Source organism: Dermacentor albipictus, chromosome 1 (genome assembly GCF_038994185.2).
Source record: "Dermacentor albipictus isolate Rhodes 1998 colony chromosome 1, USDA_Dalb.pri_finalv2, whole genome shotgun sequence".
Taxonomy (NCBI): Eukaryota; Metazoa; Arthropoda; class Arachnida; order Ixodida; family Ixodidae; genus Dermacentor; species Dermacentor albipictus.
Genome location: NC_091821.1, coordinates 72,261,711 through 72,288,875, shown reverse-complemented (window position 1 = coordinate 72,288,875; position 27,165 = coordinate 72,261,711). Strand labels below are relative to the sequence as shown.

Sequence of the window (27,165 nt, the reverse complement as noted above, 5' to 3'; positions counted from 1 at the left end):
AAACCACGCCGCGCTGCGCGTGGTTTCGCGCGCGGAGCGCTCGCGCTCGCGCAACATCCGGCAGAGCATGGTGCAGGTAACACAGCGCAACAAGACACGGTGACTAACGCAAACCCGCCCAACACAGCGCCTTTACCACGGCACGAAACCTTCCAGAGCAACACGTGTGAGCGCTCAAAATCAGAACAACGCCGCCATTGTGGCCCAAAAGGCGTGGCCATACAGCAAAATAAATAAAACAGCAGCAAAAAAATGAGAACCTACTACGTCATTTCCGCCACACTTTTCTCCTAGCGCGCGGAGGGGGTAGGGCTAGCCACCCTAGTAGGGCCTCTCCTTAGTTTCCTTCCTCCGTGGTTCCTTGTTATGAACTTTCTCCTGGCTACTCATCCCTAGGGTCCCATTCAACCACGGAGTGCATTCAACGGTACAGCGGTATGGTTCCGAGCGCCACCCCGCGATTCCGGCTCGCAAACATGGTAGAGCGCCTCCAATGGGAAAGGACACGACGTTGGAATTAAAGTGTAGAGGCTAGTGCTAGAAGTACTAGCACTAGCCTGAAGTAGAGTTTACTCTACTAAGTAGAGTAGACTAGTTTGAAGCTAGTGTGAATGCTGCAACCGCAAAACGAAGCGCGAAAAAAAAAAAAAAAGAGTCGCGTCCCCGTTGCTAGGCGACATGCGTCCCGGTGGAGCATGCGCAGAAAGAGTGCCTGCCTGCAAAGAAACGCTCTCCGTGTCGTGTGCGTGGTGTGCCCATAGCCGTGGTGGGAATCTTGTCGCAGTATCAATAATTTTGTAGGGTTTGTCTTGCAGTCGCCTTTTATTCTTTGGTTGCATCATTGCATTGCCGTGTGTGTGGGTGTCCTATCTTCGTATTGTTTGTGTGCGTGCACTAAATGCGGTTTGTCTTTGTGTGCTGTAGGGCCAGCGGCGGCGGCGGCAAACATGTCTTGCGATTTGAATGTTATTTATAACACAAATGCACGCCCCATACACGCATGCATTCCCAGTATACTTCCCCATCTTTCAGGACAGTAGATAACTTTTCTTGTTCTAGATGTAACGGGAATGTTTTTTGCTGGGTGGTATTGTGTGTCGTGTTTTCGAGGTCGTGGGTTTGAACCCGTTCGCGGCGGCAACATTTGGACGGGGACAAAATTCAAAAACGCTTGTGAACTTAGATTTAGGTACACGTTAAAGAAGCATAGTGGGTTAAAATCCGGAGTCCCCCGTTACGGCGTGCCTCATACTTTAGATCGTGGTGTTGACACGTAAAACCCCACAATATTATTATTATTATTATTTTTTTGCTTGTGTGCGCTAAATGTCTACGTTGTGGGGTCTGCTAACTTGTATTTACCTGCAGTAGTTTTTGTGTCTGCTGCTGATGCGTGGGTTGATTTCTGCGACGTATTTTTCACCCATGAAAATTTAGGCTGTGAAGTTTTTTTGACCCTAAACTCGTATGGCTGCAAAACTGCTAAGTGTTGAACCGTACCATTTCATGCCATACTGAATCATTTTTTTCAGCTTCGGCGAGCTTGACGAAGAGGTGATGTCCGACGATGAAGATGTCGCATATGTCAAGCGACAGAAAGTTGTTCACTATGGAAGCCTTGAAGAAAAAGAGCGTCAGAGACTGGCAGATAGAGAAGCTGAAGATGGTAGTGATGATGATTCACAAAGCACGGACGTCAAAGCAGCCATGGCCTCCGGAAACATTCACATATCTGAGGGTACACTTTTCTCTTTATCACTTAATGGGAGCTGCATTCTAGCTTCAGAAAAACAGATGTAACAGGAGGCAGTTATTATTGTTACGCATTTCTGCAATACATTTCAGCACTGCTATGTTAACTCTAAGTTCTTATGTATCCATAAGGAATTAAAAAATTATTGTGCCTGTAAACATTAAACCTCACTGGCCTCATCACAAATTCACACTGCCATGTTAAAGAATATCTAGTTATGTGTATCATAAGCTGTTTCACGTCTAGCTCCATGTGCAGATGTTTGTGCTGTCTAAGTGCAATATTTTACGCAGTTTCATTTGCTATTTGTAACAGAACTTTCACTGTGTGTTTTAGTGGTAACCACTTAAGGTGAATTTTTTAACATGCAGAATACATGGAGATTGAGGATGAAAGTGGCCGAGACAAACAGCAGCTGCTTGAGGAGTTCGAGAGAAGAAAAAAGGCAATGTTCTGTTTTGGCTCCTTAAGCCTGTTTTGTTGTTTGTAATGTGTTACACCATTTTTTCTTTTTGTGCAGGCTCGTCAGATCAACGTATCAACTGATGACACTGAGGTCAAGTCAACTTTGCGCGATATGGGAGAACCTATTTGTAAGTTATATACTCCTTCATTTATGTAGAATGTAGCTTTACATTTGAACGTCAGATGCAGTGTTGCTTAAAGTTCTCGTACGGTGGACTTGCAATAATTCAAATTTTTATAATCAAAAGTTTGGCTGTCAACAGATAGGGCTACCATTGCTTGATATGGTATGTTCATAACGCAGTTTGAAGAAGCTGCTAGATTCAAACGAGCCAAGCTAGTATTTTAGTAGTGTGCATTTTTTGAGAGCAGCTTCAAGGGACAACACTTAAGAAAAAAAATAATGTGGGCTGTACTGGTAAATTACTCTTCTACAATACTGAAAAGAACCATTCTTACTGTGGAGGAGGCTTGCAAAAATGAAAGACTTGGAGTTCTGTCACTGCAATATATCAGTGACGGTTTGACCTTCATGATGTAATGGATTCTTGCGGCGTCTGCTCTGGCTAGCTAATCTTTATTGGTAAAGACATAGTGAATTGTATTCTGCAAGAGTCAGAGGTTGGAATTCAGCAAGTTTTAAGAACTATTACAAAGTTACTGCGCTCCAAATTTCATAAAAAGCTTTAAAATTGTTGACGTCCAGGGTGTCGAACTGAAAGAAATACAGGTTCGGTTCAGGTTCAACGCACTCCAACTTTGTTTCGGTTCAGTTTATAACAATTCATGAACCAGTTTGCAACACTGAACTGGTTCAACGTAGTACACTAGTTTTATCAGGAGGAGGCATAGATTGGCTCTCTGACAGATGAGGGAAATAGGGTCAAGGGGGGGGGGGGGCACAACAGTAGATGCTTTTACATGATATCTATTAAGTTTAATGTTTTACAGCTACAGCAAGTATACAGCTAAAGGCACCTCCTTAGGCAGTGCCATTGTGAGAGTGTGCGGCACCTCAACGCATCCATCCATCCCATTTGCATTTATAGTCATCCGTACTGAGCATGAGCAAAAAAAAAAATGCAGGGTATTTTTTTATGCGATTACGGGTGCTGTAATGTACAGCTATTCCAAGCTTTTCTATTCCAATTCTGTGATCAGCCCTCCGCCATTGGTCAAAAACTTTTTTGGGCCACCCCCACTTCGCCTGTCAGTCACGCGACTTCACGCAAACCGCGATAGCTCCCCGTCTGATATGACGTGTACAATCTGATTAGGCATGATTGGACTGAACAAAAGAAAAATAGTTATTTCTGATTCGACACCTTTTCGCCATTAGCCCTCAGGTATTGGTCAAAAGTTTTCGGGCTGCACCCACTTCACCTGCCTGTCACGCGATGTCACAAAACGCAAAAACTCATTGCGTCAAAGTGACGTGTACGTGTTAATGATGCATCAGTATGCCGAACAAAACTGAATTTTTCTCTGAATAGCCCCAGGCTGCCCTGTTCTGAAAGGAATAAAGATGGCTGCCGCCGATCGCTCAGGCACTGGTTACTTGCATCTGCCGGATAGCACGGGTTTATTTGCCTACAATAAAACTTTTTGTGTGGCCGTGTAACATTTTCGAGCACTTTCGGCACATTTACAACCTCGCTCAGCCAACTTTTCTTTGCTCGGGAACCCTTTTAGTGGCATTCTTAACCTTCCGTTGCATGCTGCCGTGATTTTCGAACAGACACCGCAAGCTAAGTAAGGGAAAACGAACCAATCGCAGACGCTGGCACCACCCTCTTCATCCGGTCATAAATTTTTCAGTGCACTGGCTCGGCCCCATCGAATCCCTCTCCACTTGAGCGTGCTCCTCGCCTCTTATCAGCCAATTAGGTAAGATAAGCCGCTCAGTGTAGGCAATGTTATTCGTTTTTAAAGCAAGCAAAAGTGACCTCCTATAAACGAGGAGAGCGTTTTATTAGTGTGTTTAACAACCGTGCAGGTCATCACGCTATGCTTGCGTCGGCAGTTATGCAAATTCGACGTCAGGAGATTGAAACAAAAACATATTGGAATAGTTTTACGTTATAGGGCCCTAGTATTCATTGCCTATTTCAGGCACTTCATTTTAGCCGTCTTTGTCATTATATTGCCGTCATTATGTCATCGTAATACAGTCATTGCCATGCTGTCATGGCCATGGCTGACCCTGGCAAGTGACAGGCGTATCAAAAGTGGGCTGATACCGGGGACAGTGTATGTCTCATGTAGCCGAAGTGATGGAAATCTCAGAACGACCACTACAGATTATTAATAAATGTGTCTTCTGCAATATGGCGTGTCGTTGCATTGCTTGAATACGTATCACGTTGACAGTCATTGTGAGATGGGTTCTGTTGGAATTTTTTTGCTATTGAGGAATGGATTGCACATGACAAGGAAATTTTCATGTTCATAATAACAAAAAAAGCAATTAGTGAGAACTGCTTCCTCTGTGTGGAGTTTACATAGCTTCCACACCTCATTACAGCAGCACATTTTTTTTCATGCTGCTTCAGGTACTTAGTACAGGACTGGTTGGGAGCAAATAGTGGCATATTTGTGGTGTCAAAGACAGTGCAAATTCACATTGTATTACATCATTTATAACTCCAAACTTCCAGTCTGTACCAAAGAAAGAAGCCAGCAATTCGCAGTTTGCTGAGTTTGCTGCTTTTTTATAAGCAGGTGAGGAAATTGATACTCTTGAATGATAAAAAAAGATGGTTTGAGCCCCGCATGGATAATGGTAGACCAAAAAATCTAAACCATGCATTTACGTTGTGCCCCGAGAAAGATCTTGCGACTTTATGAGTGTTGTGCTCTGCTTAGAGGTGCCGAATGTGCATTGAATTATTGCTTGTAACAAAAGCAAATTTCAAGTGCTGTTTATAGCCATGGTAGAGTGTATAAGCGCGACTGGACGAGGACGAAGAAAGAAACAGTACACAGACACAGACACTGCTAGTGAAGCGCTGTGTCTGTGTATCTGTTTCTTTCTTCGTCCTCGTCCAGTCGCGCTTATACACTCTACCATGGATTCTAACTAACTAGCCCGCCAACGTGTTTTAACCATGTTTATAGCCACTGTTGCTATGCACTGGGAAAGTGGCTGTATCTATTGGCAACCACAGTGTTATAGATAAATAATTCAGCCATGCAGCTGAAGTTGCTGATATTCTTATTTTCTCTCCTCGAGGATGTCATGCTTTCTGATCTCCATGCATCCTGGTGTGGATGTTTTATGGTTTATCTAGTTATAGTAACAAGCTGACCTAATGGCCACATTGGGAGTTTCAACAAAAATGGAGATTCCAATGAGCCTCTGACGCAACTTTTTGGCTGTGGTACACAACTGGTATAGACAAGTTCAGAAGCACAATTGTCTCTGCTGAAGTGGCTGAAGTGGCTGTAGTTACCAGCCTATATTCACCTTTTATTCCCATATTCGCACATAACGCAACTTGCGAATCAAAACAGTCTGCTAGTGAGCTGCTTCAAGTACAGAACTAGTTAATAATTTCAAAGAATGGCGAGTCTGGTGAGCACCTGTTGTTGCCCAGTATGCTTGAATCGTTTCATGCCAAACCAGTGACAGTTGTTAGGATGGATAGTTGGGTGTGTTGGTTAAGCATGATCTGAAGTGAAGGCGCTAAAATGACGGATGACAAAGAAGAAACACACACAGGGCTCCACTTCCAACAATGTTTAATCGGGAAAAAACGCTACTGATTTATATTAGGAGCGCAATCACAGTTTCTCAGGGCGCATTCACGTTCAGGAAAAGCAATTCTTTGCGTGACAATGATATGGATGCAACACTTACGCAGTTATCAGCTGCTTCAATGATTCTTTTGGCCTCAATTATTAATATCACCCATTTGTCATGGCTTCTGGCAACCACAGCGCAGGCGTGGAAGTCTGGCTTACATTTGCAATTTCTACAATGAATTGCCAGGTGGCCCTCCCTCCCATTGTTCACTTTGTTATTGTGTTGCCGCAGCCTGTCATTCAGGCACTGCTCTGTTTGGCCCACGTACATTCTACCACAATCTAAAGGAATCTCATAAACAACTCTTGCCTGGCAATCTACGTATTTGTTATCGTGTTTAGTAGCACAGGCCGGTGCCTTGCGGGAATAAGGGTTGGTCATTCTACAGAGCTTAGAGAGCTTGCACGGGGCAGAAAACACGACATTTACGTTAGCTCGCTTTGTGATCTTTTTCAAATTATGCGACATGCGGTGTATGTAGGGTATGACAGCAACTTTTTCTTTTTTGCGTGGTGACTCCTGGTCCGGTTGGCGGGTTCGCGACTTCAGGATTGTTTCCGCTACGGAGACTAAAACAGGTTGCGGATAGCCTGCCTCTTCCAGGCGGTCAATCTGTATAACAAAACTCGCCGCAGCTGGGAACAATGGGTGGGAGGGCCACCTGGCAATTAATCGTAGAAATGGCAAATGTAAGCCAGACTTCCACGCCTGCGCTGTGGTTGCCAGAAGCCATGACAAATGGGTGAGATTAATAATTTAGGCCAAAAGAATCATTGAAGCAGCTGATAACTGCATAAGTGTTGCATCCATATCACTGTCACGCAAAGAACTGCTTTTCCTGAACGCGAATGCGCCCCGAGAAACTGTGATAGCGCTCCTAGTATAAATCAGTGGTGTTTTTTCCTGATTAAACATTGTTGGAAGTGGCGCTTTGTGTGTGTGTGTGTGCTTCTTCTTTGTCCTCCGTCATTTTAGCGCCTTCACTTCAGATCAGTAAAAGTTAATTTTTTTGGTTCAAGTTCAGGCACTTTCAAAGAACATTGGTTCAGGTTCAGTTCTAGAAAAAATTCTAATTTGGGTTCAGTTTGATATCCTGTTGATGTCGCACTGACATTCTGGTGCTAAGGGTTAATCACGAAATTAAGGAAGTTTGGACGTTCACTTTCTCTTCTAGTAATCAACCTATTACCGCGAAGTTAGTAAAAATAAAGTTTTGAAATAATACTTTGACAGTGAATTCATCTTGTTTCTCTTTTAGTGTCCCTTCAAAGGGCCGCTCACCGGGCCATATAGAAAATTTCTGTTATACATTGGAAGTAGTTGCGTGCTTTCTAGGGAGTGTTCTACCGCAGGAATTTTTCAGATTGGTTCATTAATAGCAGAGATAGAAATATTTCAGTGCTGCGAACCCATGATTTCAGGAGGTGAGCTTCACCCCAACATAGACACTCCACTGGTCCCATCTAGCCACCGCAAGCGAAATTCCTTCCCCGTGTACTCCCATACTGGCGCTCGAAGATTGAGTGACGCATACATCATAGGCCCCAGCTTCTTTTGTTTTTCCCCCGCCTTTTTGTTGCATGGCGCACTTCCACTGACGGTGTGGCGCGCGAGCTGTTGTGTTTGTCCTGTTCCATGCAGTGCATGATTTTGTGGGCTGTGCATGAGAACACCTGATGACTAGTGGTACAAGTCAGTGCTACACGAGCACTGAGGTAGACACAAGCGGATCACAGAACATGATTGTGTGCTGGAACACGGTAGAAAATGACATAGTTTTCGGTGTCTGCAGGCACGACTGCATGACGTGGGAACAAGCACATGAAGTAGAAGTACATCTCTCTTGCTGCAGTGCGAAGTAAAACAAAAACACACAGACATTCGGTTTGTGTGTTTTATTATCTCTCAAAACTTTAATTCGTCTATTGAAGCAACAGATCACACAAGTAACAGATGTTGCCTTGAATAATTCTAGAAGTCGTGTCGCTATGAGCGACATCACAACACATATGTACATAGGCTCACTTGCACACATGTCAACCCTCTGGCTTGGAGAGTGGCACTCACGAGAAGGGCAAACGGCGTTTGGTTTGAAATTTCAGCCCTTTCTGCGAAGTGTAGTGATGTAATACCTTGCAGACACTATTGTGTCTGTTACTACACTTTTCTGCTTAAAATGGCCAGACTTGATGAGGGACCCTTTAAAGTGACCCGAAACGATTTTGTACAAACATACTGAGTCGTTAGAGTAGGTCCTCCTGATCATTAATTGACCCATCTAAGTGCTCCGCGTGAAGTGTAATTTATAATAAGGTTTGAAAAATGTGCATCACTGCCGATCACAGCACACTGCTTGGCTGAATTTTCAGCCGCACCTACCCATTTGACGTAAATTGCCCTAATGATGTCAGTAGGGCGAGCTGTCCAATTGGGTGCCCAGGGTGCGTCATTGATAATTTTTCCAACCTAATGGTGAACAGATATTCATAATAGTTGGAATGTTAGTTAATTTCTTTCTATAAAAAGAAAGTAACAGAAAGAATATGCAGAAGAACAATTTCTCAGTACACTTAAGCACTTTCGGTACACAGCAAGTGTTGTCTGCTTGTGTTACATTGTGCTCCGTCATGACGAGAGCTCCGTGGTCAGTGTTGGTCTCAGTCTTTTCATTAGCACCATGAATCGGCTTTGCTGCATTGTGGGCTACAAACGTAGTGACTGGCAGTATGCCAAGCTGCGACATAGTGTCCACCTGCAAGGCAGCAGACGGGCGGAGTAGCTGCAGCGCATTGAACTATCAGTATCTGATGGGCGCCAGGATTTACGTGTTTGCGGCCGTCACTTTATACTGGAGGATTACTACCACAATAGTGTTTCGCGAGTCCGGTATTCGGGTAAATGCAAGCGCAAAGCGACAGGGCCTGGCTGCTTGACCATGCCATTTCACGGGCTGAGCAGAAGTGCAAATGTGAATGATCTGTATGGTGCAGCCATCTAGTGGCACAGAGCTCAACCACAGTAGCAGTAACGAAGTGTATTCTTCCTTGCTACTGTTGTAAATTTTTCGCAGGAGCGTAATCGTTTATATGCTGTTTTTGTAAATGTTTTATGCTTGGTTAGAGCAATATTAGCTCTTTGTTTGGCTGGTTAAGCTCTGCTCCAACAGGTGGCTGGACCGTGCAGACCGATCAGGCCACTCACGTACGTCTACGCTAAATTTGCTTCATCAGCTTGAGTTTATGCCTCAACCATCCGTTGAAATGCCCTGCTCGCCTGTGGTTACCAGAATACCAGACACATTTGGTGCTGTGACAGAATGCTCGCAATGCACGCTGCTTCGATAGCTCTCGCTTGGGGTCGACTGCCAAGTAGCTGGCTGGCGGAGAGGTTGGAGAGGCTTCGCGCGCACGCTCCTAGAGAACCGGAAGTAGACGACACGGCGTGCCATCATGACGCAGAGCCAGTGTAGGCGGAGCTTAGTCCCGATCACTTGGCGAACAAGTTGAGAAAATGCATGGCTATGGAGGAGGGTAACTTGTAATCATCCGTAGCTCTCTTAATATTACTCTTCACAAAAACTATGGTGCGAATGATTAACTTTAGCTGTACCCTACGCGTCTACAAAATTTGTCCGAACTGTTTCAGGGGCCCTTTAAAAGGACTGACAGCCGATTTTCAAGCATTTCTCTTTTCTTGGCGCCATGGAAAGCCTACTATTTGAAGCATCTGTATCTGCAACAGTTCATCCGGGAAATGTCTGGAAATTTTTAAAATGTAATTTTTTGATCTGTGAAGTCTCTTCTACTTACTGTATACGGATGCCAGCAACAGTGATAACTGGTATTGATGGCAATAGAAATCAGCAATTCGAAACACATGCAGATTAGGCAGCGAAATAGCTGTTAAATGCTGAGACTGCGGCCTAAAAAACATCCGCAACAACTTTTTATTGCTGTATATAAGTGTCATGGACACTTCTGTTTTGGAAAATTTCCATCTGGTGACAGAATAAAACATGGCAACCTTGACGTCATAGCTTTCGAGATCTGTTTCTGTTATCCAGAGAGGGCATCTTGGAGGAAACCGTTGCTACCTGTGTGTCTGACCAATAGACGAATGGATCAAGTCAGCTGAGGCAGGCGGTGGTGCACATTGCACCGTTAGCGTGGTCATTTTGAAAACTCGCTGTCAGCTGGCGTGCAGATGCCAACATGTCATTGCGGGGTACAGTCAGTGCTGTACAGTGGTTGGTTTTGTACTTGTTAGAAGCTTGCGAGATGGCCGCGCTCCATCATCTAATAGTTCCGCTTCCTTGTGTGTAGGCACTGTCACTTCTATATAAAACTATTTTTAAATTACAAATGCACAAGAAATAGAGATAATTTGCAATAGGAAATAAACATTTATGTGACTATATATATGTATATCATAAGAAGCCAACAAACACTGACACCAAAGACAACATAGGGGAAATTACTTGTGCTTAATAAATGAAATAAAGAAAAAAAAAGTATGTAGAAATAAAAAAATGTATGTAACTGTTCAGACCAGCGGAGGCCTGTACATTTGTTTAGAAATAGACACGATTTTCAAGGGCTGATGACGCATTTCGCCGCAGAATGTCACCGCCCATCAATTTTGCACAAGCTTCATTACTGATTTACAGATATAATTACTTATTTATGGGGTAAACTTGTGCTTGTTCCTATCATTGCAAGTCGCAACCTTTGCATCGCCACTATAATCTCAAAACACATTCACATGCTGTAACATGTCTGGGTGTGGCGTACATATTCTTGTACAGTCGACTCTATTAATTCAACTCTGGTGAATTGAATTTTTCGGTTAATTCGATCTTGACCAAAGGTCCCAGCCAGCGCCCATGCGTTTCTGTGGGCCCAAATATTCGTTATTTTGATCTTAAAGATTGGCCTTTGCTGGATAATTTGAACTTGATCAGTCAGCACGCATGTGCGCGACACTTATGGTGACCCCAATAGTGACCCCTTTAGTGGCAGCATGTCTCAGTGGAACTTGGGGGACGCTGAATGTATTGAACACATGTAATCTCCTGCCGAAAATGCCTATTTTCGGCCTGGCCTAGGAAGATATTGAAGTAGTAATGGTAGCTCACAATGTCCAATTACTGTATTAGTCTGAATTCTAATGCACTGCTTTTGTTTTTTTTTAAAATAAAATTGGGCCGAAAATTGCCTGCGCATTGGATGTAAAACTGTGTTCGTGGTATTCATATGCATTACCGCATCAAGACTGTATTGCAGCAAAGCTGACTTTAGAAAACTGGCTGCCATTGTGCAACAAATATTAGAACCTTGCCCATTCTTCTTGCTAAAAAATTGGGTGCACGTTACATTTCTATATTGTATAGGCGCTTTAATGTGATTTCTGCGTTTGTTTCCTACTTTGGACTCGTAGAAAGCATGTGTGTGTTTGACTCCAGGGCATGTTAGAATTGGGCAACTACTGCCAAATTAACCAGTGGTGTGTTTTGGAGTATTTTTTGCATCTTGTTTAATTCAACCTGCTGGTAAATTGTATCAATTTCATTGGTCCCATTAGGGTTGAATTAACGAAAGTTGACTGTGTACCTGTTCTGCATACGTATACATGTGAAGACTGCAGGGTGTGTAAATCTGTGCCTGTAGTAAGATTTAATTCTGTGATGGATCATACTTTATTGATGCAAAAGTGTCAAATGGCTCATTGAGCGAAGTGAAACGGCACCTAAATTTCCATCGGCAGCGATGCCACATAACGAGCACGCCTTGATGAAGTTCCCGTTTGCCGCAATGCCACGGTATGAGCATGCCTTAACGGAGCAGGGCGGGCGAAAGGGTACACCTGCTGCCACAGTAGCGCACCACGTGTTGAGTGAGAGGAGAGGGCATTGCTGCAATGCCGAATCGCTCTTGGACGCTTGGCTGCGCAAGCTCTTGCCTGCGTTCTAACTGTGCATCGGTAATGCGAAATCAAAGTGCGCCAAGTGTCTTAACGCGCTTGCTTGCCCATGAGTAGTTCATAACTTGGACTGCTCAGCAGCGTTTAATTGGACATTAGTGATTTTGCATTCACAACTCATAAGTGCTTAGGTATCCTCTTTTTAATGGGACACTAAAGAGAAGAATGAGTTCTTCGGTATCAGTAAATTGCCTATTTACAATAACAAGAACACCACTCCTACCGTGATAAGATGCTTGGTAAGCCAGAAAAAGTGCGATAAAGGACGGCGGCAGTGCCTCCTTGAAGTTCCTGCACCAGTTCGCTGTGACATCATGGATCTTGACAGCGTCTTCTAGAGCTTAGTTAATTCTTTCGGAGTAAAAATAAACTACACTGTCTTTTTAAGGAGCCAAACATTGAACATGGTGAGTTTTGGGAACTTTTGCTGAGCCAACGGGGCCTAAATACAAAAAAATACTTAAATATTCATCACTTCGCAGTAATGTAACTCCGTTGGGGATTCGTTGCAAAATTCAAAAGCGGAAACTTTGATCTTCATTTTCTCTTCTAATAATCAACCTATTATTTCGAAATAAGGACAACAGTTTATCTGTCTAAACTGATTTAGTGTTTTGCTATACTGTCCCTTTAACTTAGGGCATCTTAACTTCTGAAATATAAACAAAAATATATGATCCCAGGGACTTCTGTTATATCATCCTGATGATTTGAAATGGTACTTTTCACATATTTAGTTTTAAATATTGATATTAGCTGCAAGAAAGGCTTGAGCAACACAAAACAACTTTATTTAAAACCAAATTACTAGTTAGTGCCCTTTAAGAGAATGTAAATGGATGAGAGGAGTTGTTTGCTTGCCTATGTTTAAACGTACTGTGACCATGGTGGATGCCATGTTCAGCCTGGCAATGCTGAATTGCACCTCTTAGAGGGTATACAGTAGACACCATTGATGTGTTTTTAGGGGACCACCGAAAAAGAACATGTGATACAGGAAGATGTAATGTCAACTTAACCAGGTCTGGTTGTCACTGTCACCTGCACCATGAAAAGTACAGATTGATGAATGATGCCACATCAGTAGTGTCTTATAGCAGGTTTTGGATGCAACAACCAGGAAGAGAAATGTAAATGAGAGCTGATACACATGCTTACACAAGTTGTGCAAGACAGGAAAAGTGTTACAAACAGGAATGTATCAACAAGGTTCTACGGTAATAGGAGGCCAAAAGTGTCATAAACAATTGTCTGATTTCCACAACTTGGAAACTGTTTACCAGCTGGTTGTGCATGTTTACATTGATTAATCCAGTTGGTCATGCACTGATAGCAGTATTCCTGGAAATGGTTGAGTGCAGCCTCTGATATCATGATACATGCATTACACTTTTGTTCTTTGCTTTCTGAAGAATTGCATTGTATATCTCTTATTGTGAAGGCAGGAAAGTAAAGTGCTTGTACAATAAGCTTTAATTCAAGCTTTGTCTAAAAGCTGGGCGATTAAAGAAACAGTACAATGACATTCATATTGTTCACTGGAGTGAGTTCTTTGTATCTGAATGGGAGTATAGCTATGTATGTTAGATGATATGTTACATGCAGAATAAAGTTTAGAACAAAACTACTAGGGAGGTTTATAGGAACCTAATGTTTGTGCTTTCTGCAAGCAAAGTTAATTGCGAACTACCTGTGACATACCATGTTAACTGCGGCAAAATTACTTCTGTTGTGTCATAGTACTTTCAAACATGTTCGAAATGGAGCTTGTTGAAACCACCATTCAATGGGCAGAGAATAGGCCAGTGTATTTACACGTTTGTGAAGTATGTGGGAGGAGGGCATTTTCAAATAGAAAATTTTTCGTTCTAAATGTGTTCATTTACCTGACTAAAATCAGTTGATTCTTTTTTTTTTTTCTTCCGATTTTTTTGGGCAGGCCTGTTTGGGGAGGGCCCTGCAGACCGGCGGGAACGCTTGCGTCACCTTCTGGCACTGGTTGGACAAGATGCAATACGGCGCAAGAAGGAAGAAGAACGTGAGAGAGAGCGAGAGCTGCGGAAGGACACATACGAAACAACTTGGTACAGTTGTCATTTGGATGGAAGAAAGGATTTACGCTGTTGGGCACTTAATTCATCAATATGTGGGACCTCATTCTTGATAGATCACTTTTGGCTGTGCTTTCAATTTTGCGGGACCAAGTCCAACAAGGTGCTTTACTCGTGTGATGGGCTTCCTTTAAAGTGCACTAGATAACTATGTGCTTTTAAAGTCCTGAATGGAGGTCTGCGATTCCTTTTGTCTTTCTGGCTCAGCCTTGTTCTGCTATTTAAATGGCACTCTAAAGAGCTTGGTTTTGCACATGTTTAGAGACAGTCTAGGGGTCAGGAAGTACAATCAAACCTGATTATTACAAACTGCTTGGTGCATTAGCAATAGTTTGATATATATGAAGTAATTCGATACATCTGAACTCACTTATGGTGAACTATTCTAATGTTTTCTTGATACTCTCATTACCTACAACTAGGCTCAATCCAGTTGCAGATGTAGTGCATGAGCGTGATGCAAAACTTTGTGATCATGCTGAAACCCTCCACTGACCTAAATGTTGCATCAGCACACGTAGGCAATGCAGCAGTCCAAATGGTAAACACTATAATAAATTTTAAAGAAGCATGCTAAAGAAAAGGTGCACATGCGGCAGTCAGCTTTATGGCGCTGGGTGTGGGCATTCAAAGTTCGATATATCCAGTGTGAAGGTTGTTGTAATGGAGGTATTGTGCATGAATATCAATAAAAAAGTTTTTCGTGTTTGATTTAGAGCATAATTCTCTGTACAGGGTTTTTTATAATCGAGTTTGACTTTATCCAAGCATTCAAAGTGCCAGATTGGGAACGATTAGGTATAAGGATTAACAGGGCATATCTTGACAATCTGCTGTTTGCAGATGACATTGTCCTGTGTGGCAATGCTGGAGGTGACTTCAAGCAAATGATTGAGGACCTGAACTGGCATGGTCTGAGAGTAGGTTTAAATATTAGTATGTGCAAAAAGCCAAAATAATGTTCAGTTATCTGGAAAGAAAATAAGAATTCATTGGTAGTCAACTTGAAGCTGCAGAGGACTTGAATCACGAGAAGGAAATCTCCAGCCAAGTAAATACGGGTTGGAGTGCATATGAGCAGGCATGAACAGCAGCTTGCCAATATTCTTGAAAATTGTGCAGTCGATCCATCTTACCAATTCTAACCTGTATAACAAACTTTGAGAATAACAAGGAAGCTTGAGAAGCTAAGTACCTAGCGAGCAATAGAATAAAAGATAAGTGTAATATTAATCGACAGAAAGGAGGCAGCACGTACTGGATAGCATAGAGGTGTAGCTGGTGTTTCTGTTGAGATTAAAAGGAGTGGAGTTCAACATGGGGGGCCATGTAATGTGTAGAGCAGATAAGTGGTCTACTAGCATAACAGAATGAGTGCCTGATTAGGACAAGGGTAACTGGTGATGTTGGGACGGGCCTTTGTCTTGCATTGACATAGATAGGCCGATGATAAAAAAGTTTAGTTTTTCAAAAGTGAAAACCTTGCAGCTAATTTATAAGGTTGCCCAATGCTGTGCGAGCCATGTGCCTTACTCTGAACATTGACTGTTGCCACAAACGCAGCACATCCTTTTTGGGATTGCTGCCACAAGAAATTTGAGGCTCCAGTTTAAGTAGCAAAAAAAAAAAAAAAAAAAAATCAGTGCACAGAACTTGTGGGAGCAGGTGCATACCTGCCAGCTTTGTGAATTTTTTGTAAAGTTTATGAATTTGTGCTCGTTCTACAGTTTTACAGATGTTGTATGAAGTTTTACGGAAAGTAGATTCTGATTGTGAAAATCTTTTAAAGTTGTTGAAGGATTGGGTGGCGAAAGATTGCAAAAAAAAAAAGCATATAAGAAAGAAATTGAGGATACCTTTTATGGCTGTGCAAGATGCCATATACTAGAGGGGTATGTGCTTTGAGCAAGGTTATTGAAATTCCGGAAGCAGAAACATTGGGTAACACCAATGTCGCTATAGTCAGTGTGATCTATAAACAGTGTCAATTACTTTTCAATTTGTGCTGTTTTTAGTTTGTTGCTGCATGTGTTTTGCATCTAAAGGTAAATTTTTTTTAAAAAGTGCATATGTATCCCACCAAAGGCATGTGTTCAGGGAAATCTTTTAAAATAATGCGTGCTGTCACACCCCCTTTATCATGTCTGCTGGATTTTTATGAATTTTAAACTGCACAGGTTAGCAGGTACGCAAATATGATATATTCTTAGGCATGCCTACGAAAGTTTTTAATCTTTGTCTGATAACTATCAACTTAGGTTTGCTCAGAAGTTGATTTAGTTGCAATATTTATGTAATGCTGTGTTATACTCTCCCCCCGCCCTCTTTTTTTAGCTACTTGAGGCATGATATTCATGCAGCTTTTGTTTTTAGCCTCAAGTGATTTGGTTACCTGAATTGAGCAATAATGGCTTTGCTGACTATGACCTATTGAACTTTGTGCAGCTCTTTGTTGCCAAAGGGCATAATTTTCTAATATTTGGTGAATCAATAACAATATAATAATACTGTATATTGAAGGTTTCGTTTGCTGCAAGAGAATTGTGAAATTGTGTATTGGTTGCTTCATTCCTTGAAAACAAAAAAGATTAAGTTTCCTTGCTTAACTTGTACTTTATTGTATTTTTTACAGCGAGTTCATAAACTAAGGCACTCAAATTCTTCAAACAGCAGTGATGCATGTGTCTTGTTCTTCATATTAAACAAAACACTATTTAATAACAGCTGCAGTTAAGGATGTCTTATGCAAAGTGCAGCTGGTCTAAATTATTTAAATCCAATACTTGTAAATTTTGGACTTCTCTCATCTTGCAAAGCTACTACTTCCTCATTTACCATAGATAATATTAATACTGGTGATCCCATTATGATTTATAATTCCTATTTTCAGTCTTTTTGTCCTGGATAATGGAGAGACATATTAATCAAATAAGGCCAAGTGTCTTTCTTTAATATTTTATTTAGTGTTAAAGGCATCTTAAATCTAAGTTTAAATTGCAGAATAACTGAAAGCTGGCTGAGTTGATAATTATTCATGGTAAAACTGCAGCGCGTGCAAAGGATGAACACAGGAAGCATGAATTGCTAGTCAGCGCTTGTTTGCTAACTTCCTGTGTACTTTGTTATTTGCGCATGCTGCAGTCTTACCGTGTCTAAGTTCAGACTTATATCCTAATGAATGCAAATGCCTGGTAACTGCTTTTTGGTATGATATTCGCTATAGACCTTCTAGTATCAGCTATCATATTTCAGAAATTGTTAAATTCAGGCTCTGTGCCACCCGTTTAAAAGTAGGTAGAAGTTCTCTTCTCCCACTTCATAAAGCCAATGACAGAAAAGTCTGGTCTTATTATACACCTATTCTCCTTAGAACTTATTCATGTAAAATGTTAGTGCATATTAGTCAGAAACATATAGTGGAGTTCCTATAAATAAATGAAGTTTTAGTGCATTTTCATCAGGGTTACCACTGCGCATTCAGCACAGTAACAGAATTCACTGAACTTTCTCATTAAACATTGACATCTTTAAACATGACCTAGGAATTGACACTATTTTTGTAGATTTCTCTGAATCCTTTGGTACCGTAATACGTTCCAAGTACTGATAAAGCTTGACACCATGCTAAATAGTGCTTGGTTAGTATCTTGGATTTCCAGTTTTGTTATTAATTGTTACCACTTCATTTATATTGATTCAATCTAGTCCTTGTTTATTAACTTGTCTTCAAGGGTACCACAGGGATAAATCCGTAATCTTGTATTGTTTTCAACTTAAATTATGACCTCCCATGCGAAGTTGCATCTAAATCCTACTACGTGCTGATACTTGTGTTCTTTTACATAATTACTTGTATAGGTGATCATCATTGTCTCAATGATTCTCTCTCATATTTTGGTACGTGTGTGATACACGGCAGACGAATATAAACCTTAGGAAAACAGTTATGATGTCATTTGCCATGAAACTAATCTCATCATGCTTTGTTACTCCTGTAATGTTTCTGTAAAAGTAGCAGTATAAACACAAAAAAAATTGTTATAAAGTTATACAAAAATGTGTTATCTTCGGACCAATTAACTTCAGCACCTAAAGATTGCCAAGCTGATTTTATATAAATTGTTAGTTCACCTGATGCTAGAATGTGCTTTTTAAATGTTTTTTGAACGTTTAAGTTTCATTTTCCACAGGTATGACTGCAATTGCTGGCAGCTCCCTAATCTGGCATCAGATTGCATCAGATTTTGCTGGCATCAGCTCCCTAATCTGTAAACTTACTGTCACTTTCTTGTCGCCAGTATATCTATTCCTTAACCATTATTGCATGCAATTGTAGATAGAAAAACTTGCCCCATCACTGACAGCAAATATAACTTTCACACAGCTCATCGACATCACAATTTTAATGTCACTCCCTTCTTTCCGCAAACAAATATATTCAATTAGATTTTTTTTCCCTCTCCATTGACATTTGGAACTGCTTATCTGGTTCCACTTGTTCCTTGTCTTTGCCAAGCTCTATTGAAAAAATTTGCAGCTAACATTTTGCACCACCCTGTCTGCATTCTTGGTTTCTTTTATTTGCATTTCAATTTTTTAAAGAGCTGTGCTGTTTGATGTGTTGCTTTGATAACATATTTTCGTTGTTGGCCTGACCAGTGCCTTATCTGCCTTTTTTAGGTCCACCAACATTTTAGTATTTGTTTTCCTCCTCACTCTTTCTGTAGCCCAATAGGATCACAGTATGCCAGAATGAAATTAATAATTTTATTTAAAGATGCACTGAATAATGCTTTGCAACGTAATTGCAAGCACATAGTTCCTAAGAGAAACACAGTGCTTGTATAACATTGACTTGCAAATCTGTTATTTGAGACTTCAGTGTTACTTTCTGCAACTGTAGCCAGATACAGGAAGCATTTTATTAGTTCCAAGTTTCTTTTGTTCTTGAAGTTAAGCTGCTTTGGTAAAAAAAATAAAAGTATGCTTGGAAATACAAAAGGTGAGCTAATTACCAAGCAGCTAATAATAATAATAATAACAATAATATTATTAATAATAATAATTGCAACAGAAAGGGGCAAGAAAAAAGACACAAGTTGCTGTGTCCGTTATGTTGAAGCCAATACTAATACAAAAATGGTTCCCCCCTCCCCCTTTTAAACATTTTTTTTCTCTCTTTACAGGGTCTTGGGCTTTCGTATTTCTCTTTTTCCTCGTGTATATATATATATATATATATATATATATATATATATATATATATATATATATATATAATTTCTTTCAGTGCAATTGACATGACAGTTGGTAGCTGATGCTGTGTCCATTTCTGCTTTCTTTTCCCGTTTTTGCACTTTCTTGTTTTTTCCCTCAGTGTCATGCTGCTCAGAAGCTTTAAGCAGAAGAGCAAGAGTAATTTGTAACTTGGTGCTTGTGTGTTGTATGTCAGACAGTGACTTGTTACAAATCCAAACGCTTTCTCATGGATGCAGGTATCATGAAAGTAATGAGAAGCTGCGCGAGTGCCGTCTTTGGATAGCACGTTTCTCCTTACCTCGTGCTCGGCACCGTATCGCCACAGCCAAAGAGAAACTGAAAGCCCAAGGTCCTGCTGCATCAGATTCACAGCTGCACGCCAAGCGGCAGGAACTGTACAAGACTCTCAGAGTAAGCTGCATCCGACTATTTCCTGCTACTGCTTACAGGAACAAAAGACACTTGTCACTTGCTTGAAATTGCGAGTGAACAAGCTGCAAGGTGTCCACTGTGCTAAGAAAGGGCTTCTGGAGTCCTGTGTAGCATTTGTTAAAAGTATGCAGGTTACTATTTTTGTGATGCTAAAAAGAAGAGTTGAGCAGTTGTCACTCTCCATAGTTTTGGAATGGCAAGAGTGCCACATGACTTCAACTGTATTCATGATAGAATGTGTAAGCGCTACTGAACGAATACGTAGAAAGAAATGGGTACACTGAGACGGCGCTAACTTTCAACTATAGGCTTTATTTTCGCACAAACCACTAAGTACAGTTAAACCTCAATATAACGAACTTCAATATAACAAAGTTCTCAATATAACAATGTAGTTACATTTTCCTAGCCCCTTGCTCATAGAACACCGTGTACTTAGAACCTCAATATAACGTAGTGTGTTTGTATGTGATTTCAGTATAATGAAATTTCACTTCTGCCGCTAAGCAATGCCGCGACAATAAATGGGAACTTCCGCTGACATAGATCGTTCGGTAATTTAATTACAAGTGGCTGCTTGCAAACGCACCATGCAAATCCTGTGCCGCATGACAACAGTGACCGCCAAAGTGGACCTGCATCATGTTCTGTATAAAGTACAAGTGCGATAAGATTCTATTGCGCCCTGCGCAATAAGTACTTTAGGTGGGAGTGAAAATGTGTGAGGGTGAGACAACAAAGATGGTGACTTCACGAGTGCCGCCTTCCCGTGCAAGCAAAGAGAAAGAGGGGGAGGGGAACGAGCTTGCAGTGATGCGATGAAGTGACGCGAGGGGCCGGGAGAGAAGTTGGCGTGCGTCTCGATTTTTGGCACGCGTCTGGGCTGTGGCTGCCTATGGCTGTAAGTGCAGCTGAGCACATACACAGCCGCGCACCCTGCTTTAGAGGTAATCTGCCTCATGTGAAAAGAGTGGGCATGCCAAGACTGCGTGGCCCCATGTAAGCTGTCTTACCGCACATTTAGTATTGGAGGTTGCGTGATCTCGAGTTTTGGTGACCCGTTGGAGCGTGAGGCAGACGGAAGCATTCACTCCCCACTGCTGGCACATTTCCTGATAGCACCTCGTCCCAGTGCAGGCAGCACTATCAGCTGCGGGGGCGGAAGGCATGAAAAAGCGTGGCTGGCTTCGCTTAAGTCGTACAGCTGAGAAGTTATCGTTGACGTGCGTGGCATGAAACTGTCATTCGTCGCGGACTCTTAAATTTGTCAAAATGAATTTTCTAATTCAAATTTGCTTTCTTCGATTTCCCAATAGTTCGAAAAATTCTGTGGCCCCTTTCCATGTAAGGAAAATCGGATCGACGACTGTACTTATATGCATAAAAGGTCAAATTTCAATACAATGAAATTTCGATATAATGAAGCAAATTGCAGATTTTACTGGCTTCGTTATATCGAGGTTTAACTGTATATACTGAACAAGTGGAAACAAACAAGACTACAAAAAAGAACATTCTGTGGTGTATGTCGGTGAACTGTACATGTGTCCAAGGCATGATCAAAACATACGCTGCAATAGTTGTAACAATAAACGGAGGAATCTTATCACTTTTTCAGATAGCGACACTGATGGCTTGCTCACGCACCTTTCCTCTAATTTTGCAATTTCATAGGCCTCCACAATCTCCCTTTTCATCTTGTTATGAGCCCTATGCAAAATAGAAGTACTTTCAAACATGGGTTTTCAGGGACAATCTCGGCAGTGAATGCCCATATGGCCCGGGATTACGCTAGTGACGTTATGTTGGTGCTCTTTTTCTCTCTCATTGATGCATCTGCCAATTTGACCAACATACATTCTTCCGCACGAAATTGGAATGGCGTAGACTACGTACTGAGACCAAGTTACAAACTGTTTGCGATGTTGAGTAGAACATGTGTTCCTTTTGTTATTGTCTGAATTAACCTGTTTGCATAGCTTCTGTGGACGCTCAGGGGCAGAGAAACCATGTCCACCCCGTTATTCTTCTGAGATTATTTGAAATACTATGAATGTATGGTACCACAGCAACTTTCTTTGCTCTAGCAGTGGTACTGCTTGCCTTCGATGCGTTTTTATACTTCCTGCTCAAGCCCTCTGCAGCTGAGGTGAGCATATGCATAGAGTAACCAGAATCTGCCAGGCGCTTGGCCTGATCTCTGAAACTGGTTTCCATTTTGTGGTCACATGACTTCACCATAGAATTATTGAAACATGTTACAACAGCACATTTTACGAGTTTTGAACGAGCAGAATGAAATGGTAGGACTGGCTTATTGTGTCTCGGCTGGTAACTCCAGCAGACCTTTTGTGGAGAATGGTACAATCCCAAGTCTAAAAACCTTATGAAATTTCCTACTTCATGCGTCACTGAAGTGTTGTCTCCTTTGTCATTATGCATGAAGTCTCCATAGGCAATTTCATAAGGTTTGTCTTTCTGAGACTGTAGGCAGCTCCAGCAAGGCGGCAGAAAATGTTGTGGGCTAGACTAGTTGCGACGCTTCTGCTTTTCAATACAAGTCCCAAATAAACTCTTCCTGCGCAATGCCTTGATAGAAGCGTCCATCTTCTACCTCGGGGGGTGCACGCACGCCACACAGGTGGTGCAGCAGAGGAGCAATATAGCTTCGCACCCTGCCACGATCTGCCGATACTGGCAGACGTACAAAGTAACGAATTGTGTTGGGTTTCTATTGACTCTGCTCGGAATCGACTTAGTTTTAATCATTGCAATGGTGCCGCAGGCAAGCTTTGTTTGATGTGACAAGTATCGCGGCATTCAAGTACATTTTCGGCCACGACTGGACAAATCCGAAACATTTGCAGCCTGGGTTAGGCCCGTTGAAAGTAACGCGAACATGGTGTACTGTACTATGCGGAAAGAGTTTTCGCTTGGCAACATGGGAAGAAGAGCAGTGACAAGTCATGCTGAAAGTAAGAAGTACAGTGGAACCTCGTTCATACGTTTTTCACTGGACAGGGGGAAAAAAAACGTAACAGCCGGAAAAACGCAACAGTGAGGAAAGCTCCGAAAATGAATGAAAAAGGTGCAGCTTCAACTATAGACAACTTATTTCCGCAGAGTGCGCTTAGGACTTAAAAAAGTCCAGAATGGTGGCTTGCCGTTTCTTTCGCTTGCTAGAAATCACCACACGTTTCTCAATAGCCTGGAAGGCCACGTTGCTGTCAGTATCGCCGTGAGGTGCGACGTACCTGCGGAGGAAGTCCAGAGCCACGACGGCTTCTCCAAAGCTAGGATTTGACAACTCCCTGGCATCATGCGGCTCGTGCTCCTCGTTGTCATCGCAGTCCACGGCTTCACTCGCGACCGAGTTCTCAACGATCTCGGCGATGCTCTGACACTCTGACGCCACAATTGCAGCATCCACGGCGACGTAGTCGTTGTATGTTCACGATGATGATAGCACGATGGAAGAGGAGTCGACCCGTCTGACAACCATGCGGTGGCCATAATCACAGTGATGATAGTGAGAGCATTTTTCCCAAATGGCCACCTAGTGGCGGCCTCTCAAACTGGCGTGCGGCTTCTTGCAGCCAGTTCCATAGCCAAGCCTGGCCAAGCCCGGCCAAAACTAGTCAGAAGCCAAAATGGCGGTTGGAGCGTGTTGCCTACTTTAGCCCAAGTGGGTTCGGGGTGCTAAGTTGCGACGTATCATGCGGGAACGTTTTCACAGCTACTACGTAACAGCGGGGTTCCTTATACCGTAAAAACCGCACTATAGGTCAGACCGGAATATAGGTCGATCCCCCAGCTAACTAATTCTAAAAACGAAAAAAATCTTTTTCTATGGCAAAAGTACCGAAAGACACCCTTACCTTGAAACAAATGCGACTCATGCACAATAGTGACAGTATTTATTTAAATGCTGCTTGCATGTGCACCCGGCCAATTTTTAACAGTATTGCGCGACCGTCAACCCGCGTGCTTGTCAGCACCTTATTAACGGCGCTAAGCGCCGTTAATGAAACAAACAAACAAAATATGCGCATGTGTACACGTGCGCTTACTTTTGCTATTTCGCCGCTCTGTGCCGTGATGATAACGTGCTGACAAACACGTGGGTCGATGGTCACGCGGTACTGTTAAAAATTGGCCGGGTGTTCAGTACACAGAAGGGCAGAAGCGCGCAAGCACTACTCCGAATCAGAGCAACGCCTTTGATCAGAGTCGTCAGAACTACAGTCAGATAACGAGTGCTTCTCGCTGCCCAGTTCAGAGGCATGCGCAATCTCTACCGCTTTCAAACGTATGCATTCGGCAGTCACAGGCAGCTATCTTACACGCAGCTCTCGGACGAACTCCGCAACCTTGTCTTCCAGTTCTGCGGTCCGCCCACAGGATGACGTTTTCTGTTGGTTTGCTGCTACTGCCTCCGCCAGTACCGAATGCTCTTTTCGGATACTCCAAATTCGTGCTGTGCAGCGAGGTTGCCGTGGGCTTCCGCACACTCAATCGCCTTTTTCTTGAAGGCGACGGTGAATTGCCGTCGGCTTTCGCTCATTTTGAAACAAAATGTGAAAAAGCAGCCTTTAACGAATATAATTTTGTGACAATGTAAATGCAAATTGGCGGTGCCACAATGTCGCCACGCCGCGCTACTGCTGATGGCGATGGCGAAGGCGGCTCTTTACTTTATCCGCCCAATTTTGCAAGACTTCCATAGTTTTTCCGCCAATGTCCGTTATGTAAGACGAGGGTCGACTTTTCGCAATGGTTTTTTAAAAAAAGTTGGACTTATATTCCGGTTTTTACGATACATTGGATCCTATGGAAGCTATGCCGGGACCGGATGAAAACAACGTAGCAGGCGGGAAAATGCAGCAATGAGGAACGTAACAGCAGGGTTCTACTGTACATTAGTTTTCTACTTTGTGCACAAAGCAGGTGCCTGTTCGATTTGGGGGTGTGTTAGACAAACACTGCCAGATGAAGCAGCGGCGTGCTTTGGCATTTTTCGTGCATCTTGCGACCTGCCTGATAATTCAGTCAGTTTTGTTAGTCCTGTCGAGATTGAAAAACAAACGTCAACTGTACTACTTTTGTTTGGAATTCAGCCCTAAGGGTTGTTTTTCTGGATGTAAGGTTTTTGTGACTTGTACATTGAAAACGCTTGTTAAATCGGAGCTGGTCGATTTTCAAGCTAGGTTAACGGTAGTGGAAAGCTGTGTTGCCCTATCTTATAATGCCATGCTGGAAAGTATATTTTTGTAGCAATTACTACTTAACATGTTTTCATTTTTACACTTTTCTGGCTGGCACTGAACTTCCTATGCAATCTTTTTTTTCTGCAGTCTTTGAATATCAACTGCAGCCAAATTGGGGATACACGCCCAATCTCCTTTTGCGAGTTTAGTCCCAACTCGCAAATGCTAGCAACGTCTTCCTGGTGAGTGTTTTCATTTGTATAAGTACGTGCCACTGTTGCTGACACTCCGCCAAGCATGGCAGCTACTATCAGTTTACCATGATGCTACCCTTGGCATGCTGTTTTCTTTTATGGCGATTAGTGGATTGTCAGCATCAGTGTTTCAAGTTTTGCATGGGTCTTGTGTTGATAAAAAATATTTCTTTAAGGTTGCATTAACATTTTTTTTTATTATTATTTGCAACTTGTTATGCAGCCTGGCTACCGTAACATGCGGAATATAGGTTGAGGCAGAATATAGGTCGACCCCTTACCTTGAAGCAAAGAAGTCAACATAAAAAGTATAAGGCAGAAAACTTGTTTTATTTACTGGTGCCACCAGACTCGTTGCCTGCTCATTCGTTCAAGCTGTCTGAACTCTCGTCCGAAGACTACTGCTTCTCACTGCCTGTGTACCACAACGTGCCGTCTCCAGTGCCGTCCAAGAAGTTGTTAATGCAACATTTCTTGAATGCCTGCACCACCATATCGTTGGGCAGCAAGCGCGAAGCCTGCGACACCCATGTGGCCACAGTGGCAAGAGGCGGCCTGTGCAGCGGGCTGGTTGGAGTCTTCAGGTTGTCACCGGCCATCCACTGATTATACAGTTCACAAACAAGGTCTTTAAAGGGCTTGTTGAGCACGATGTCCAGCTGCTGAAGTGTTGATGTCGTGCCTCCCGGAATGACGGCGAGCTCCGTCCTCCCGTCGCGGAGTGCCTGCTTTACAGCTGCGGTCAAGTGCCCGCGAAAAGCGTCCAAGACGAGCATGCTCAGGCACCACAGAAGTGCGCCGGGCCGCTGGTTCCAGACGGTATGTATCCAATTGACCATAATGGCCTCGTCCATATAGCCATTTTCGTTCACGCGAATTACATTGTCTCGCGAGAAAGCCTCTTTTGGCAGCATCTTCCTCTTGAAGATTATATATGGGGGCAGCTTTCTGCAGTCTGCCGTCCATGAAACACGAATTCTCGTTCCCCATTGAAAGATGCTTGACTTCCTTCACGCCACGTTCGCACACTGTGGTGGACGACGGCATATTGAACCACACTGGCGTTTCATCAGCGTTGCGAATCTGTCCCAGCATGTAGCCATGCTGTTGCTGGAGACAGATAACATAGCACTGCAATTTGACCAGCTTGTCCTCGTATGCTTCTGGCAGCTTCTGGCAGATTGATGTGCGCAGATGAAGTGCGAATCCTTTGCGTCGCATGAAGCAACGAACCCAGTAAATGGAACCCTTGAATTGCTCCTTGGACAGTACAGATTCGTGGGCGAGCTTGATAGTTTTGATGGGGAGGAGTTCTGCTGTCACTGCCAAGGATCTGGCATGATGCTTGCGGATGAAATTCACCACCTTGTCTTCGAACTCAGGGTGCACCGCGCTGGCCCGCGAAAGGATGTCTTTCGCGCATTGCAGGCAGACAGCTTGACTTTCTGCGTTCGCCAGTACCGGATGTTTTTTTCCGAGACGGCAAAGTGCTGATAAGTGGACATGTTCCCTTCCACTTAGCGTATTCGATCACTTTCTTTTTAAACGCCGTGGTGAACTGACGTTGAGTACCAGTACTTATTTTGTGAGTTGTCATGAAATTAACAACACCAGGAACGATTGCTACACAAAAAGGAAAAATGCCACCGGTCCAACTGTGTAGGCCGCGTCGGTCAACATGGAGGTGATAACGATGCGGATGCCAAAAGGTCTGTGGCTCCCACATGTTGCCAGACGATTATTCAGGTTGTGCCAAGGGCAGGTATACAAGTTGAGGGGTGAACTTTTAGTAATATTTTTAGGAAAAAACCTCAACCTATATTCTGCACTATATGGTTGATGTGAAAATTGGCTTCAATGTTGCTAGTGTAGCCATACAGACTATTTGTGCCACAATACA

The 27,165-nt window shown here is 42.7% G+C and overlaps 1 protein-coding gene across 11 annotated transcripts in view; it reads left to right on the top strand.

Moving 5' to 3' along the window:
* Nucleotides 1-661: 661 nt before the first annotated feature.
* The window catches only part of U4-U6-60K (U4-U6 small nuclear riboprotein factor 60K), a 91,508-nt gene continuing 65,004 nt past the window's right edge, over nucleotides 662-27,165 (top strand). For 5 of the 11 annotated variants that reach the window (XR_010564965.2, XM_065434430.1, XM_065434427.2 and 2 more), the window contains exons 1-7: nucleotides 926-1,036; nucleotides 1,533-1,738; nucleotides 2,125-2,198; nucleotides 2,274-2,346; nucleotides 13,942-14,086; nucleotides 19,609-19,783; nucleotides 25,159-25,253. Coding sequence is in view for 10 of the 11 variants with exons in the window: in XM_065434430.1 (XP_065290502.1) it covers nucleotides 948-1,036; nucleotides 1,533-1,738; nucleotides 2,125-2,198; nucleotides 2,274-2,346; nucleotides 13,942-14,086; nucleotides 19,609-19,783; nucleotides 25,159-25,253 (857 nt within the window). In the remaining variant the exon portion in view is untranslated. Of the gene's footprint in view, nucleotides 886-925; nucleotides 1,037-1,532; nucleotides 1,739-2,124; nucleotides 2,199-2,273; nucleotides 2,347-13,941; nucleotides 14,087-19,608; nucleotides 19,784-25,158; nucleotides 25,254-27,165 lie in introns of those variants that run through there. The other 6 variants (XM_065434432.1, XM_065434431.1, XM_065434434.1 and 3 more) reach the window with 6 other exon arrangements.